This window comes from Paralichthys olivaceus, chromosome 23 (genome assembly GCF_024713975.1).
Source record: "Paralichthys olivaceus isolate ysfri-2021 chromosome 23, ASM2471397v2, whole genome shotgun sequence".
Taxonomy (NCBI): domain Eukaryota; kingdom Metazoa; phylum Chordata; class Actinopteri; order Pleuronectiformes; family Paralichthyidae; genus Paralichthys; species Paralichthys olivaceus.
Window position 1 is genome coordinate 15,024,016 of NC_091115.1, and position 17,549 is coordinate 15,041,564.

Sequence of the window (17,549 nt, forward strand, 5' to 3'; positions counted from 1 at the left end):
TCCGCCCCGCAAATCTCCTCCCCAGCTCACCCAGTGGGGGCCCAGAAGGCACCATGGCCTTGAGCTCCGCCTTGACCACGGGAGGTGCACTCTTGAGCTTGGCGGAAGCGTGGTCGATGAAGAGCTGCACTGCAACATCGTCCAGCCCAGGAAAGGGCGTCTGATTCGGTGCCTCGTTCTGTCTGCTTTCTTTCGGCCGCTGGACCTTGTGCATCGCCACTGCGGGGTAGGGATTCTCCTGGAAGAAAGAACACACAGAGAATCACTGTTAAAGGAACAGAAGAGAGGAGGGAGAAATTTGAGTATTGGTGACACAAAGAAGAAGGTGGACAAAGTACCAAGAGAGGGATAAGTCTTGTGAGATTGGGTGAGTAAGACGGGGAGAGAGAAAAAGGGAAAAAGACTCAGGGGGCACGACAGAACGAGGGCCAACAATGTTAAGTTTAAGTACGTTTTTGAAGAGCTGCTCAGCGAGCTCCTTGACATGGTTCATGACTTTGTGTGGACACGCCTCCTCTTGCCGTATCCGCTCCACCTCATTGGCTACCAGCTGTGAAAACATGACAAAGCAAGCGTAACAATTTAAGCATTTTTTTCATATTTGAGGCAAAAACATTCAGTTCCCACCAGATTTTTTCTAATGATCTCACTAATATCTGTATATTCACTATAAACAAAAAGTGAATTACATTAATTATATTGTTTTTGCTATATATTTATTTATAATATATTTATATATATTTCAGATCCTCATACTTTGAGTTTAGGGTTTACCTGGATGTCAGTTAAAAGTAAATGCTTGTACATTGTCTTCATGGTTCACAAACGATGTGTTACAATATGAGATGACTGTTTGTGTGACTGTAAGCCATTAATTATTTAGAATTATTCTCCTGCACATTGTGCCAACAGACTTACATCATCAAATAGGTCAGTGGCTCTGTAAGGAGGCCCCCTCTCTGACACGAAACCTGCAAATGCCATGCCGTCCAACACCTTCATCAGGAAATCGTCTTCTGTCAGCGATCTCTGGCCCAGGAAGGCAGCCTGCAGAAACACATGTTAGCACTGATCTCTTGTGTGCGATCCGATCAGAATATTTCTTCATGTAAATGAAACACGTCCGATCTGCAGTTTTAGATGCTGTATTATCTACAGTTGAGTTATCTTCCTGTACCTTGTGGAAGCGGATCACTGGTTCAGGGTGAATGCGAATGATGTGTAGACACCAGCGGTAGCCCTGGAAGAGCCGAGCGAACAGCCACAGGAACACTGCACGGATCTCCTTATCCTGGAACACACACACAATGGATGAGTAAAAGCCAACACACAAAGACACACACACAAAGAAACTAAAATTATAAATGGAATGAATAGGACAACTGCAACTATTCTGCACCTGCTATTTTCTTTGGTCAACATTTCTTCTTGAAGATTTCAAAAAATTAATATCTCATACAAACAAAATTTAAAAAAAACTAATTTCTTTCTGTGTTGGCTGTACAGTCTATATTTATCAAGAATTTACTTTACTAAGAATTAAAGCTAAGAGCAAGTAACATTTCATCACCTCAGTTGACACTTCCTGCTTTTTGAGAAAACAAAAGCTGTTTGTCTCTGCAGGAACCTTCCCCGGGGACAATAGGAACCTTTGCAGGAACATTGTGTTTCCATCATGACCAGGGTCTAAATCTAGTTCTGGGGAAATCTTTTTACCACCAAACCTTGCTCTGGGGTTAACCAAGGCACAGGAACCATTCAGGGTGGGGCTTGCATCACTGAAGATGCCTGACTGGTCAAGTACTCAGCTCCTTAAATCTGTCTCCTTACGTAAGTCGAGTATTTCAGTTGTTTTGAAGCCTCTTTGTTACGAGAAGACAGCAGATTAGTTGACTAGCTTTTGTTCTTTACCTGGATCTTAAGTGCAGAGGGTTGTGAAGAGACTGGGGGAAAGGCATGATCAGCAATTTCAAGCTCTGGATCCAAAATCTGCAACAACAAGAACAATGACATGAAACCAACACATATACAAACTGGACATTGTTGTATTTTTCAGTCAAACAGTCTTTGCAGAAGTGAACCGAATAACTCCCTTTATTATACAATGGATATAAAAAGTCTATACACCCCTGTTAAAATGCCAGATTTTTGTGATGTAAAAAATGAGACAAAGATAAATCACTTTTAATATGACCTATAACGAGAACAATTCAATTGCAAAACAAACTGAAATCTTTTAGGGGGAAAATGAAAACTAAAAAACAAAAATATTGTATCAGTGTGCTTCATCTTTCTAACGGAAGCCTGAAGGTTTTGTGCCAAACTGACTGGTATTTGCAACTGTTCTTAGTTCCCTCCACCTTGACTAAGGCCCCGGTTCCTACTGAAGAAAACCAGCCCCAAAGCATGATGCTGCCACCACCGTGCTTCACTGTGGGTATGGTGTTCTTTGGGTGATATGATTTAGCCGGGCTTGGATGTTTTTCTTCATAAGAAAAGGCTTCCGTCTTGCCACCCTACCCCATAGCCCAAACATATGAAGAATACGGGAGATCGTTGTCACATGTAGTACACAGCCAGTACTTTCCAGCAATTCCTGCCGCTCCTTTAATGTTGCTGTAGGCCTCTTGGACGCCTCCCTGACCAGTTTTCTTCTCGTCAGTTCTTGGTAATGCCACTGTTGTGCCGTATTTTCTCCACTTGATGAGGACTGTCTTCACTGTGTTCCATGGTATATCTAATGCCTTGGAAATTCTTTTGTACTCTTCTCCTGACTGATACCTTTCAACAATGAGTTCCCTCTGATGCTTTTGCTGTAAGTGAAATCCTACCACAACAGCTGAACTGTATTAGGGATTAATCACAGTCACTTTAAATGATGGCAGGTGGGTACTGACTACTACTTAACATTAGTTTGAATGTGATTGGTTATAGTTATAAGAGGGTGTGCCATTTATACAACCACAACATTTTAGTTTTTTAGTTTTCATTTTCCCCCCTGAAAGATTTCAGTATATTTTCAATTGGATTGTTGTAGGTCACATTAATGGGGGAAAAAGTTCTGACATGATTTATTTACATCACAAAAACCTGCCATTTTAACAGGGGTGTGCAGACTTTTTATATCCACTGTAGGTGTAATTCTTCTCCTGCAGCTTTAACCATTGTAGCTAATGATATCTATCCTGTCAAGTACTGGTACTTAAATATGCTTACAAAACATTTTGTTAGCAACAGCCCCTTATTCATACAGTTCTATATAAAAAAATTCAAAGATATCATCACTTTTGATGATTTTGGTAGAGAAGTGGAGTCGATTGAAACAGTTCCTCTAAGTAACCGATTTTGATTTGCCAGCACTAAGGAAAACAAAAAAAGACTCTGGGTTTTATAAGACAGAAATATTTGCAGCAGCAACATATTCCAGGCCAAACAAATACAAAGCAAATTGTATCCCTTGGAAACAGCCATTGGTCTCACGGCTAATACATGAATATCCCAGCATACTGAAAGGAGAGCGGAGCGTCTAAGCTAAGCCCCGGTTCATGGTTGCTGCCCGACAATCTTCATCATCATTTGCAACCTTCAACCAAACCCCACTGATCACTTTTCAAGGTCTGCGGTTTATCTATTCTTGTGTCTTGTTTCAGTGATGAAGGCCAGATCGAGTTCCTGCTATTTTTTAGTAATCTCAGACAACAACACACGCACAAAAACAGAGACATACCCAACACAAAAAGCCAAACCTGAGTCCTGCACCGGGTCTGGTAGCGGAGTTGTGAAACAGGTAAAACATATTTATAACCAAAACCCAGGCGTAAATTAAATCAACATGGGCGGGGAACGGGTGAGAACTTTCTTAGGGATTAGAAATGAATCCGATTGTGTAATAATTTATAACATCTAAATGAGTTAATATGAAGCCTAGAAAGCTGCAATGATTTATGTTATCATGAAAATCTATGAGAACAACTTTACTTCTGCTCAATTAACTGCCACTACTGAGATCAAACTGACAATAATTAAATGGATAATGACACGGAGAAAACACAGGAGCACAGATGCTTTTCCAGGAACTAAACTCAGCCATAACCTAAAGGATGTGAGTGACTGTGCATGTAGCATGTCTGTTTAATCACAGGTGACCGGTCAGGTCGCGGGTCATAACAGTCCACACTTGGAGATAATTGCAGGCAACAGGTCAGAGCTTTGTAGGCGCAGGTTTGCAAAAATAGACCTGTGCAGGACTCTGGCTGAGCCTACAAACACATGAACTCACTCATGCATTCAGATGGACACCAGGGGAAGAGACAAAAGCAAACAAAACGAGAAGTGACTCCTAACCTACGTCATAGCAGCACATAACAAACGCTTTGTTATTAAATCCATCAAGATCCATCAACAATCCTCCAGTTTATAAATTTGCGTTCGAAAGGAATTCTGCTGGCTGAGGACACAGACCCATACCCCAGTGAACTTATTTTTGACTTATTGACTCGCTTTTATTCCATCACCACTGAGAAATGACCACAACTCACAAGAGTCTCTAGGTTAGAGGTCATAAAGCACACAGAGCAACCAGTAAGAGGAATGCTCCTAAAAATACAAAAACAAACAATTTCACAATAAAGTGTTTGTCATATCTTCATTAGACCTATGCCTTTTTTTAGCCTTGTAATCGGAAACATAGAGCAGATGCCCCAGTCAGTAAGTCACAGTTCAGTGTTGTGCTTGAGGAAAATTTCTGAAATTTCTGTATTTATTTGGTGCTTAAGCCTTGATGACCACTCAACGTGATTCACCCATTCACACTCATGTGCAGTAATTTCTCTGTCACACATTAATCACACACTAGCTGCACAGCCATCAGGGGAAATGTGGAGTTCAGTGTCTCTTCCAAGGACACTTCAGCACAAGGAATCGAGGAGAATAGGATCAAATCGCCAACCATCTGGTTGGAAGACGACCGGTTCTACCTCCTGAGGGACAGCAATACGAAAACTGTGTTTGGATAATAATTTGGGGGCTTCCTTCAGGGTCAGCAGCAAAACGAGGAATGCTTACATTCAGCAATGATATAATTGAAATATGAAAACAACAACCACAAGTAGAGTTTACAGTCTAACTACTATCATCACTCTATGAAACAGTTATAAAGTAATATACAAGAAAGTGGTCTATAGCCTTGTTGTGAGTCATCTTGTTAAACCTGTTCAATTGGTTTAAAAAAAAAAAAAAAAAAACAAAGGACCGCAGCATTGATAAAAACAAGATAATAAAACAATTAAAATAATTCTAATTAAATGCAGGGATAAAGGAAGCATATCGCAGGGTTGTGCATGTGCACAACGTCTTGTGGCTACATCCTGTGCCTTTGTCTTAGAAGATAAGGAGGCAAACAAAAGGGAGCAGAGTGACTGATAAGGTCGAGTGTGAAGCAGGTGATAGACTGCGGGGAAGACAACAGGTGACGAGAGGGGTGGTGGGAGTGAGATGAGCAATGGTTTTTATTGTCCAAACAAAATAAGTTGAACTGGAAAATCATTTATTTTCCTGTTAATAATCTTTTCACAATCACGCAAGGAGGAGGTTTTTAAATTAATCTAGGTTTTATTTTCCTGTGGTAAAACAATAAACCTGAGCTTTTTCAAACTTATTCCCATGTGCGGAAATTCCCTTCAAACATCAGTTGACTGGTTTGTAACAGTCAGCCACTAGAAAGGAACTAATAGTTTTTATAGCAGGTACTTCAAATGATTAAACGTTCCCTCCTTTTCTATATCGTTCTCGAGAAATATGTAATTTTAAAACATTAATAACTTTAAATCAGCGCTGCAGTTTTGTATTATGTATAAACCTTTTAATTGGAGTGCTTACTCATACTAATATATTGCTGTATATATTGTTGGTTTGCTGCTATAAACATCTAGACTGCTGTAGTAATGAAATCAGCACAATACATTTATGATTAGAGAATATCTCAGGATCACTCTTGTAAATATTGTGAGAGTTCGTGGGAAGAACATGTCCGATATCAAAATTTAGGCAGCGTCCAAATACACTTGGCATATCTGAGCTGAGACGGAAGGGAATGCCAACTCATCATCTCCCAAACAAACATGTCCTAACCTCTAACGCAGTGACGTGACAAACCCAGCCATGTTCAATCAGCAGAGGGAAAACTGTCAATCTGTCACCAGACACTCACTCACAAAGACATTAAATTGATCATTATGATTTAGATGGGACTGCAATCACAGGAGCAGCAAACAAAGCTGACTGTCAAGGAAGGAATGACTTAAAAGGTTTTTCCCACAACTGGCTGTAAAAGTCTGTCTTGAAATCATACTTAAAAAAAAGTGCATAAAAAAAACAACAAAATTGTACTTAAGAACATTGTATAACAGTTGGATACAAGTCGGTCCGAATTCGAGTTTATGTTTGCCACTAAGCACCAATATGAGATATTTTATTTTACAGGGAAAAAACACAGAAAAGATTTGTATGGTTTGTGTTTTCTTTTTATTCATAGTTAAATGTAATCAAATTTATGGTCAAACTACAAAATACCAATCCTCAATTCTTAATCACAAGGGTTTGAAATCAACATCTTAGTAATCTCTTTCTAAGTATATATGTATATCTGCTGATATTAGTGATGTTTTAAGTAATTTTAGGGTAAAAATAACATCCTTACATTCAGTGTTTTTATTGCAATTAACAAACTAAACAAGGAAACGTTCAGGTGATTGAGTTCCTTTTTATGGATGCTGTATACTGAGTGTTATGAAAACTAGTTTGTCTCACAGACTATTAACTCTGCAGCACGTAAGCTGGCAGAACAGCAAGATGGTAAAGAGATAAGAAAATCAAGAGTGTACTTGAGACATTCAATATACTATGACCAGTCTTTATGTGATCAAACAACTGTTCATCATTCGCTGACTAATGGTTTGAGTCACAACAAATCACACTGTTTTCAAAAGTATCCTCCCCTATTTACTATAAAACATATAAATCCAACGGTTTCCCAGCAGGAAAGATATTCACGCATTCTGCTAAAATCAATAAGATGATAAGGAAGCAGGAAAAATAAATGTGTTCAAAGACTTGAACAGATAAGCATTTCTCAGAATGGGCTGCCATTTGAAGAAAGGAAGGGACTGAACTGCAGTGGAGTGTTTGATAGGAACGGATCAGTGCGGAGCAGGAAGAGCACATGATAGGACATGCTTTTCCATAAAGTGTGTGGGTGATACCGTTACAACTACAGCTGAGTTGGCACCAAAAAAAAATAGTTGAGGCACCAACTAAAAGAAAATAAACACTAAAAGAAATAGACAACAAACATAACTGAAACTAACATTTTCTGTTGCAACAAGAAGGAACAGATCGACTGATTAACCAGATCTTCAAATGTCTCTCAATGAAAAATGGATGAAAATAAATTTTAAACAAAGGCAACAGCATGTGAATCTTGATTAATTTGAATTTAGCCTGAAACAAAATAGGTTATCGACATGCAGGTGACAAAACACGCATGTTGTATAATACAATGGAAAACACAAGCAGAGATGATCTAATCTGAAGTTATGATTTGAAGGGACAAAATATTTGTGATTGTGTTCACACACTGAACTTATTTTATTAGTAAAAGTTTCACCACTTCATACTCGAAAAACAAAGAATGCCCCATAAAATCTAACTATAGCAAATCCAAAATTAAACAGCCCTTTAATCACCACTGGGCAATTTATTGCTTGGTGGTAAAAACCTCTGGTTGTTAATGAGAGGTTCCTGTACTCAGTGGAGGTGTGTGTGTGTGTGTGTGTGTGTGTGTGTGTGTGTGTGTGTGTGTGTGTGTGTGTGTGTGTGTGTGTGTGTGTGTGTGTGTGCGTGTGTGCACACTCAGTGTTTTGGTTGCAGCACTCACCATTGCCAGCACAGTCTGTGTCTGCTGAAGGAGCGGTTCAGGCAGCAGGGAGATGTGGACACACTCTGGAATGGTCACCGTACCACCGTCCAGGTCGGCAACGATCACATCCAACTGGGCAGAAAACACACACATGTAAACACACTCCTCATCTCTGTCGATAAAAGCACATTGGTTGGACACACAAACTGATTCGCAGTGAGAGAAAGATTAAGAGACAGAGAGATGTCATCTCTGTCAACAGCTGCTCATTACATGAAGCAGATATCAAACAACAAAACATAAATTCACTGCAGACAGCAGGAAGAGCTGCCCAGACGATAACCTCTGACCCTTGACCCTGACGACTGCTAGTACACCGATATCTACTGTACAAAACATAGCATTTCACTGTGACATGAAATAATGGCTCCATCAGAGCGGCAGAGTGTGTACAGTCAGAAGTTTCATTATACAACTCATCAGACTTTAATAAGTGAGCGGCAAATTAAATTCTTTGATCAACAGATGTGAACCAGTGGTTTACAACCTGGGGTCTACCAATGTCAACACCAGGGTTCAACCAGTGGATGTGGATGAAAAAAGAAACAATAAGAGAAATAACTATTAAGACTGGGGAATTGTTTCAACATCATATTCCCTGTACGGATGTCATCATTTTAAAATGTGTGTCCTCGAGAGTACAACTGTATATAGGTTTCAACCAACCTGATTATTCTGGGGGTTCATGACTTAAAAAAGGTTGAGAGCCACTGATCTAGACTCTAATTATTTTGATTTAAATTGGTGTAATTTAACCTGGCATGGTTTGTATAGAGAACTGTAATAGAAGCTACAGAGGCCAACAGGTAGCAGGGGCAGTTTAATGAAAGACAGACGAACCATTACTTAATGGGTCACTAAGAGTTTACATGTAACATACCCCCCATTGTCATCGAAACTCATGGCAGAGCAGCAGACTGTGAGTACGTACAGAATAGAACATCTTAACCTCCTCTGTCTGATTTCAAGGTTATTCAACTCTTGAACAAGGCCCTCATCAACTTTGAAAACTAAAACAGCCATTTCTGCAAAACAAGTACCACATGGCTCTCCTCCAGCTGGAAACCGGCAGCAGGTGATCCAAAAAGTAAATCGTCTACAGAGTGCATGTTGCTTTTTTGAATTATAGAATGTTCTGTATGGAGTTGGTATTTTATCCTCTAATTGGATGTCAAAATGTTGTGCTGCTTTGGGCTGCATCCGGATCAGTTTCTGTTTAAAGTGGTTTCATCCTTGTGAATAAAGTGTGTATCTGGCCAATAATTGAAGCTGGATGTTATATGTTAAATGCATATTTTTAAACACAATTCAGTCTCTTCATTAGGCGCTGGCTCAGAACCAGGCCCTTGAACTGTCATGGGGGAGAAGGGGTAATTGTGATGTTGATTAAGAACTCACCAGTTCTTGTGTTTCGGAGCGGAAGAACGAATTGACACCAATGATGAAGGGGGTGGGAGTGCTTAGGACCTCTATTAGTTTTCCAGGTAGGATGGGAACATAGGTGAAGCTGAGAAAGACACAAAAGGAGATTTTTCACATCAACTATAACTACAGCTCATACATGTTGTGTTTAATAAACACTAGTTATCAGACTTGATATGTTGTAAACAAAATCAACAATAACAGCTCAAGAACGATCTGAAGACAGAGTTCTGGGACTGCGGGTGGAGACACACCTGTATTTAAGGGGGAACATGATGGCCAACAGTCCACGGCAAGCGTCCGTGAGTCTCTGGTAGCTACAGGACAAGAACAGGATCTTATGTTCCGTCAGGGCAGCGCATAACAGATACAACACGTTGACTATACCTGAGGGAGAAGAGAGCACAGACAGGACGTCAATGTCAGTCCACAAGGTGAACAAATTAAAACACATACTAATAAAGTCCAGTTATGACCTACGTTCTATCTTTAAGAAGCTTTTAAAGTTAATTCATGAAATCTGATATTGTCATTATTAAAATGTATTAAAAATAGAGTGAATCTGGCTGTTTTGGCAGTGGTTCTACTTTACGGTCCACAGAATGAAGTCATCATATGCATCAAATTCTACCAATCCTTCACTTGGACACTATTTAGAAAATCGAGGTGTATTAATCAATATTATATTAGTTCGTACCAAGCTGTCTGAAGAGTTGGGCCACACTGCTGCCGCTGACAGGAAGCGAGTCATCGATGGGAGTCTGGATAACTTGCCGGTCGCCAGCACCTAACGTTATCGTCCTCTATAGATTGGAGAGAGAGGGGAAAGATTGAAAAGAGGTCAGAGGGTTAGAAAGCCATGGAACAAATGGCGTTTTCTGAGAAATCCAGGGTTTGAAAGCTCGGTTTAATCACAGTTGTGCGTGAGAGCAGCATAAATTAGCGACAGAGAGATGGAGAATCCCAGAAGCTTAGCAGGTACGTGACAAATCAGACACAAGCCATTCCAGCTGATCAGGATGTGAGTGGAGCTTGGCAGGACTCCATGCCAACAACTGCACTGCAACACAACACCACCACGTCAATGAGCCTTTATGGGAGACTGAAATCCCAGCATGGCAGGTGTCATGTGCAGGTGATTTTCCACTGCGGCCTGATGTAAAATTGATCATGGTGTATCTGTTCGGATGATTCGGTTAGAACAATGAAACTCCTGAGATAAATGTCACAGAAGAAATTCTCAACTGAGCTGACGTGCCATCTGTAAAAAGGCTGAAACAGTGTGTCCGATCACTATGCCCTCCATTACAGATAACAGATAGCTGGAAATGTTCTGAGCTCCAGACAAAAGAGAAAGCCGATAGATATTGATTCATGAGTGGATAACAACTGTATCCGGGAGTGGAAATAGCAGTGATTTAGACTGTAAAAAACAAATCTATACAGTTTAATTACAATCATCCAGAATTGAGCTCTGCAGCACAAAATGAGACACAGGATACCTTAGAGACAAGATTTCTTTTTCATGTCAGGCATGCAAGACACATTTTTATTTAACACTCCAGATAAAAATGACAAGAGCTTTGAGCAACAGCACTCGTGTAAGGTTCATTTTAATCCTGCCAGAAGGCTTTCAAGGTTCAAGAACCCCGTGTGCATGGATATGCAGTTAGCTTCTGAAAAAGGTGTTAATCACAGTATGTGTGGACTGGGCTGAGCTGGGAGGGAAGAGTGCGGCATCATCTCATGCTCTCTACAGCAGCGATAGCATAAGCAAACATAGCGAGCTGTTAGCGTTTCAATACTGTGATCCAACAGCTGATCATCTGGTGTGTTCATGTGGTCTGCATTATTTTAGAAATAACCATTTGACTAATTGTAGGATCTTCAACACTAAAGGTCTTCTCTTAACTGGAAGTGACAGGCCTTCGTTTTGAAGGACTTGCTTGTATCAGAAATGCAGTTGGTTGTTGTAAAAAAAAAAAAAAGAAAATAAGAATGATCAGTTGTTGGTCCCATATTGAGTATGTATCAAAGCGTTTTGATTGGTTCTCCTGCCACAGGAAGTGTGCATGGTCTGGCTGAGGGGATTGGGTGGAGCAAAAGAAGTTCAGAGCTGATAGGTGGCGAGAGGAGAATGAAGTAGGGCTGGCGTACCAATCTCTCCTCTCTCTCCTCCTGGCCCGGCTGCGCAAGCAACCAACAGACACACACGCAGACACACACGCAGACACACACACACACACCAGGTAGAATAAGACCCAGGTTAGAAACAACAAGAGAAGGGGCACAGGATGCCCACACTTGACAACAATATGACAATAATGTATCAGCATGGCAAAACAAGGAAGCTGCACAAACAATGATGTCATAAACGTGAACTGCAAGATGACAGCAGTGTAAAAACATAGGATGAGTGGACATGAGAGAGACACACATGCAAAACAAAGTGAAGCCGTCATTTGGGATCCAATAGCGCGATGACACCAACAGATGATTAATTGTGTCATTTTATTGCCAACTAAAATAAACAGAGAGCAACAATAGTAACAACTGTGGTACGCTAATTTGTCATAGATAGCAATTACATAATTATGTAAGTATAAGTATGAGAGGGAAAGTGCAGATCATTGCAGGACATTTACCCGACCAAGGTAGAGAGGAGGAGCCTCATTAAGCGCAATGTTTACCTTTGTCTATTGTTCTAATGGGGAATATCATTAACTATATGAACTCCTAAATCCATGAACATTTGAAAGTTGAAATATTTTTATTTTGAAATTATCACAACATCACATGGTTGTTGGAACAATAACAGGTAATAAAACTGATTTGGTAGCAGCAGAGTTCCTCATTGACACACCACAATAATAAAAAGGTGAAGCATATACTGGGTCTCCTCACACGATCAGCTGACAGTTAGTAGCAATAACTTCCAGCAAAACAATAAATGGGTTTACTAAATTAAACTTTGGCCATGAGAGTGCTTGGCAGTGTGACAGGCACTGTCAATAAATTGGGATTGGAATTTCACCTTTCACACTAATTACTCATAAAGACAACAAACACATCACTAACAGGGAAGGATGAAAACTGTCCATACTGAATACAAGTCTTCCCAAACTATGAGGAAATCAAACACGCATAACATAGGTCAGAGGTCATGTGGCAACTGTGGGGAATCACTATGTTGTTCAAGAGCACTACCAGGAACGTGGTTTGTCACTTTTCTGTGTTAAGGATGACCATGCTGGTCATCCTGTAGCACTACTTTTGCAATTCACATCAGGCCAAAAGCCTCAAGTTCACTCTAAATTACAGTTGTGCAAACTACTCAGATAATGAACCGGTGTTGTAACATCCTGCTGGTCAATCTGTCGGCGCCTGTTATTTCACAAGCTGCACTGTTTAAACACCTCACACACCTTTTAGTTATTTAACAGGCTGCACCAGGATTTAGATTTAGCTCTAAATTTCAGGAGTCAGCGGTTTTTACCAAACTGAGGCCGACATATGCTTTCAACCACGCTTTAGTGGGCACTATCTTGGATAACCAGATTGGTTTGTAATAATATTAATAACAGCAATAAGCTTTATATGTGAAGTACAAAATACTATTTGATAACAATAAAAAAGTCTAAAATTAAGTCCTGCTTCAAATGTCCTTGTAGTTCTTATCATATTTAGTTATCCTCAAACCTGTTTTAGTTGAACAAATGTCTGGGTATTTTACTACTAGCCACAAAAAGAAGTCATTATTATATTTCAGGTTATACTAAACATTTAAGTCAATGTATTGCAGCAGAAAAGACATTTTTGGATTAGTTTGAATAGGGCTGAAGTGCAAACATCCACAGGAGTCATCACAATTTTGCCCACACAGACGAACAAGACTAGATTATATGAAAGTTAGAAAGTATTTTGAATAAAAAAACTCTTGGAGGTTGATCAGGCAACAGTTAAATATGTTAAAAGCAATTTTAACAATCGTATTTTCACTCTCCTTTCCAGCTCATATTTACAAACATATACAAAAAGAGGTCCTGTGCGTTCTCAGTAGAAGGTCTGATCATCAGTGGTGCCAGCAGCTGTTTGCTGGGTGACAGTGTTGCCACAACAATATGTCTAATGGCCAAAATCATTTCGGTGTCATGTTGCTGGAGTCTGTTGTGAGTTCCTGGCCAGAGGTTGAACAGACACATTCTGTGGTAATGACAGACGTTTAGTTAGGCTGAGAGAAACGTCCTGTGTGATTTAACAGCTACTGGAATGTGTGTAAGTGTGTGTTGCTCTTTCTAAAGTGGCCTGCGCTGCTCTGGAGTCAGAAGAACAGAACTGTTTGTCCTTTGGCTGGACAGGAACAGGATGCTTAAAGAACTCTGTCCATTGACTGTATATACTGTAACTGGGTGTCTGAGTGAGACAAACTGTCGGACGTATTACATTGCAATACAGGTAACATACAGATTTACAATGAAACCACTGATTAACAACTGTATTAGAATCTATCAGTATGAAGGAACAAGCTTTAACATTGGTCTGTGCACTGAGTGTTTTCAGATGTATGTTAGTGTGAAAGGAGAGCTGTGCTGCAGCCTCTGCTGTTAGGGACTGTATGTGTGTTAATACTGATTAGATCTCTTTCCCTCATTCAGATCCTGTACTTTCCAGTACAGAGCCATCTGCTGTCCCATATGGCCACACAGATAAATTACAACCCGCACAGCTTCAGGAGGGTTTGTGTCACTTGTATGTTTGTCGGTGAGTGTGTGTTTCAGAGTGAGGAAACAACTTAATAATAGATGCATCAACTCAGGTTTATGACAAATGCGACAGAAGATAAAAACAGAAATAAAATGATTAACATTGTGAGCTGTTTGATCACAAAACACAAAAAGGCAGATCAAAAATAGCTCAAGCGGTCAATCACACATGATTTGAAATGACTGTAAGAGGGATCACATTCCTTACAGAAAAGAAGACAACTCTTTTACTGCTTGATTAACAGAACCAGTAACATCAAGCTGATTGTTGATTGGTGAAGCTTGCAGGACGGGAAAGTTACCTGGAGACAGGCCAGCAGCCAGTCACAGGCCAGGGCCTGAGGAACCTTTCCTAAACTACAAACTGGGGACTCATCTATCTGTAACACAGAGGAGCCAGCGTACAGTAGGGTGCACAGAGGTGACAAACATGTGTTACAACATGTGGAAACCACAGTGGATGGGTTCAACTGATGTAACTTCAGTAATAAATAAAACTTCCTTCTGTTTGTGCACCATGAGTCACTGTAATAGGGATGTTTCAATGACTTGCAAAGAAAAAAAAGGAAAAAAAAGTTGACCTTTTGTGGAGGAGAAATAACTAAACAGAAATGTATTCTTACAAAATATGTTTTATAAAGGGAGAAATGTTGGTGAGGAAAAAAAAAGGACAATAAATCAGATCTGTTGTTTGAATTCGCTAAAATGTGTTCTCAAGTAACACAACTGACTTACAGCATGTTCACATGTAAGTGCATATGTATGTACAAAATGTCAAAAACAGGAAACTTCTTCTGTCAGTGGGGAGTTTAAGTGTGGTGAATGAAAGGCATCACAGTGACAGATTTGTCTCACATATGTTGTTACCCTAAAACAAAACACATATATTATATATACACTATAAATGGAAGAGTTGAGATTTTGCTAGCACTGAATAAAATGTGATGATGTACTCTTCCAATGTTAAGTGGTGTTGATAAACTTAAAGCAATAAGAAAGATCTATAATAATGATGTTTACACTTGAGCAATACATGACAATGCCCTGAGGGACAGAGATCTGATGGAAAACCAGCTGCATGATTAGCATCTTAAGCATTTTCAACATTGTGACTCTCTGAATATAGTGATCCCTTTACACATCTGTGAAGAAACACATGATGTAGTTCAGAGTCTAAACATATTCAACCATAGCTCAAATCTTTCTTTAGTACCAAGCAAACAAAATTTCAAGTTTAGCAATGCTAGCAGTCAATGCTGGCTGTCCATGCTGAACCGGAAGCTGTGCTAGCTGACAGCGCCAAGCTCTACTTCTCTGCAGTGGCATATCAGTGACTAAGCTGCACTGCTGCAAGGCATTGTGGGACATAAGGAGTGTGTACAACCCAGCAAATCTGAAAAGCATAACAAACATGAGACTGAGAAACAGTGTCACAGTTTATCTTCATCTTTGGAAGCTGTTCACTTTGATCTATACGACAGGCAGTTAGTTTTTCCAGGTGTTTGTTGGAGAAAGAGAGGAATGATCAGAAGTTTTTACCTGGGAGCCTCCAGCGATGGGGATGACACAGGTGAGGAGATTCCCGATCACTGTTTCCAAAGGGGCAGACAGGCCATCTACGTAGATGGTGTAGACCAGACCCAGACAGTTCTGTTTGTTAAAGAGGGAGGAATACAGTGGGTAAGTCTCACTGCTGTATTAACTTCTCTAGAAAAAATAATGGGCAATATTACTGAACTGTCATCAAAATAATACATTGCATTCACTGCAAGCACTACTTGATCTTTATTATGCAACTGCAAAAAAATACAAGAGCTCAAAGACTCAACACCAATAATTTTTTTATTGTGTTTCAACTGCCTTCTGTGCTTACTCAGAAAAAGTGAATATTTAATCACGTAATAGTGTAATGGAGTACACAAATGGTTGTGTGCACCGTACCCTGAACACCTCGGTGTAGTCCAGTCGGGACACCAGCACCAGGCTCTTCGGGGCAAAGACCTTCGTTGCCTGGACGACAGCCAAATCCTCATCCACCTCATCCAACTCACTGGCCTCCGCCTTCTGCAGCTTAACACAACAGATAAGGCTGCAATCAGAGCAGGCTAAGATAAACACATCAAATTATAAACCTGAACTACTGAAGAGATTTCCAATAGAAAACCAAAAAATCAATATAGATGCCACAGTGTAAATCTAAATGCTGCCTTGTCAGATATGAACAAAGTAAACAGACAATGGGCCTCTTGCAAGAACATGTTTGTATTCTTTAACTAAATTTCTCTTATATTTGTTCCTATGGGAGTTACTACAATCATGTCACGACAGATTCAACAAAGACTTCTATTTTCAGAGAAGTTCGTAAATGAACATGCACAAGGATAACAAATTAGTATAATTAACGCCCCAATAATACAATATAAGACTACACTTCCTGCCCCATATGTTAGAGAATGTTCTTTCAGGAAAATGACATCAAAGAGTAAAAAAAAAAAAATCTAACTTTACCAGTTCAGAGATTTAAGTCCTGATTTCAGAGTTCCAGACAGGAAAGTATGGACTTTTTAATAGCGTCAGAATTGGAATTAAGAGAACAGACACATCACTGATAATGCTGTTTATGCTGTTAATGCTGTATTGTGGGTCATACTTTCAATACAATAAGAAATACATTATTTGATATGAAAAAAGGCTTATAAAACCTCTTGCTGCATAACAGCAGATGAATTTCTCGTGACTCATTTGATAGGTCTGGATCAAAACATTAGTTTGAACCTGTAAGAATAATGAAAATATTAAATAATATAAGTAATTGTTGTGTGTGACATGTTCCCCTATATCACTCATACAACCTTACAATAAATTTGTTTGCACAAACGGTTCTTGCACGAGGCCAAATGTTTACAGGTAGAAAGCATAAAATAATGTGCTGAATGGATATAATCAACACTGAATTTCATTCCAATACAATCTGCTCATCCAGCAGATACAAGACTTCCTAGAGTGTTCTGTCTTTAAGTTAAGTATTTGTGTCGAAGTTCCATTAATTTGTCAATTCTTCACTTTGGGTGTTCGTGGTATAAGTATTTATTGACCCCAGGCTGTCACGACCTCCAAAAATAACAGGAAACCAATTCGGGATCATGTCAATCAGTCATTGCTGCTGAACGAACACCTGAAACTGGTCAGACAGACAGGGTATGAATCCTCCAGACAATATGAAGCTGATGTCTGCCACACCTGCGGGTTATCCAGGCACTCCCAGAAAGTGAAGCAGGCACAGTAGTGACGCTCCGAGTTGATGTCAGTCAAAACCGCTACAATGAAGGTGGCAGGCTGCCGCTCAGGAACCAGCTGCCAACCACTGGGCTGACAGAACTATGTGGGGC

At 39.9% G+C, this 17,549-nt stretch overlaps 1 protein-coding gene across 11 annotated transcripts in view; it reads right to left on the reverse strand.

Annotated features, from left to right (window-relative positions):
• Nucleotides 1-17,549, reverse strand: part of sbf1 (SET binding factor 1) — a 56,670-nt gene that overhangs the window by 19,289 nt on the left and 19,832 nt on the right. For 2 of the 11 annotated variants that reach the window (XM_069520048.1, XM_069520044.1), the window contains exons 3-16: nucleotides 17,401-17,538; nucleotides 16,102-16,230; nucleotides 15,700-15,810; nucleotides 14,463-14,540; nucleotides 11,555-11,584; nucleotides 10,095-10,200; nucleotides 9,652-9,784; nucleotides 9,374-9,482; nucleotides 7,934-8,047; nucleotides 1,912-1,989; nucleotides 1,178-1,291; nucleotides 919-1,047; nucleotides 452-550; nucleotides 31-238 (exon numbers count right to left, since the gene is read on the reverse strand). In XM_069520048.1, the coding sequence (XP_069376149.1) occupies nucleotides 31-238; nucleotides 452-550; nucleotides 919-1,047; nucleotides 1,178-1,291; nucleotides 1,912-1,989; nucleotides 7,934-8,047; nucleotides 9,374-9,482; nucleotides 9,652-9,784; nucleotides 10,095-10,200; nucleotides 11,555-11,584; nucleotides 14,463-14,540; nucleotides 15,700-15,810; nucleotides 16,102-16,230; nucleotides 17,401-17,538 (1,576 nt within the window). The remainder of the gene's footprint in view (nucleotides 1-30; nucleotides 239-451; nucleotides 551-918; nucleotides 1,048-1,177; nucleotides 1,292-1,911; nucleotides 1,990-7,933; nucleotides 8,048-9,373; nucleotides 9,483-9,651; nucleotides 9,785-10,094; nucleotides 10,201-11,554; nucleotides 11,585-14,462; nucleotides 14,541-15,699; nucleotides 15,811-16,101; nucleotides 16,231-17,400; nucleotides 17,539-17,549) is intronic. The other 9 variants (XM_069520051.1, XM_069520047.1, XM_069520055.1 and 6 more) reach the window with 6 other exon arrangements.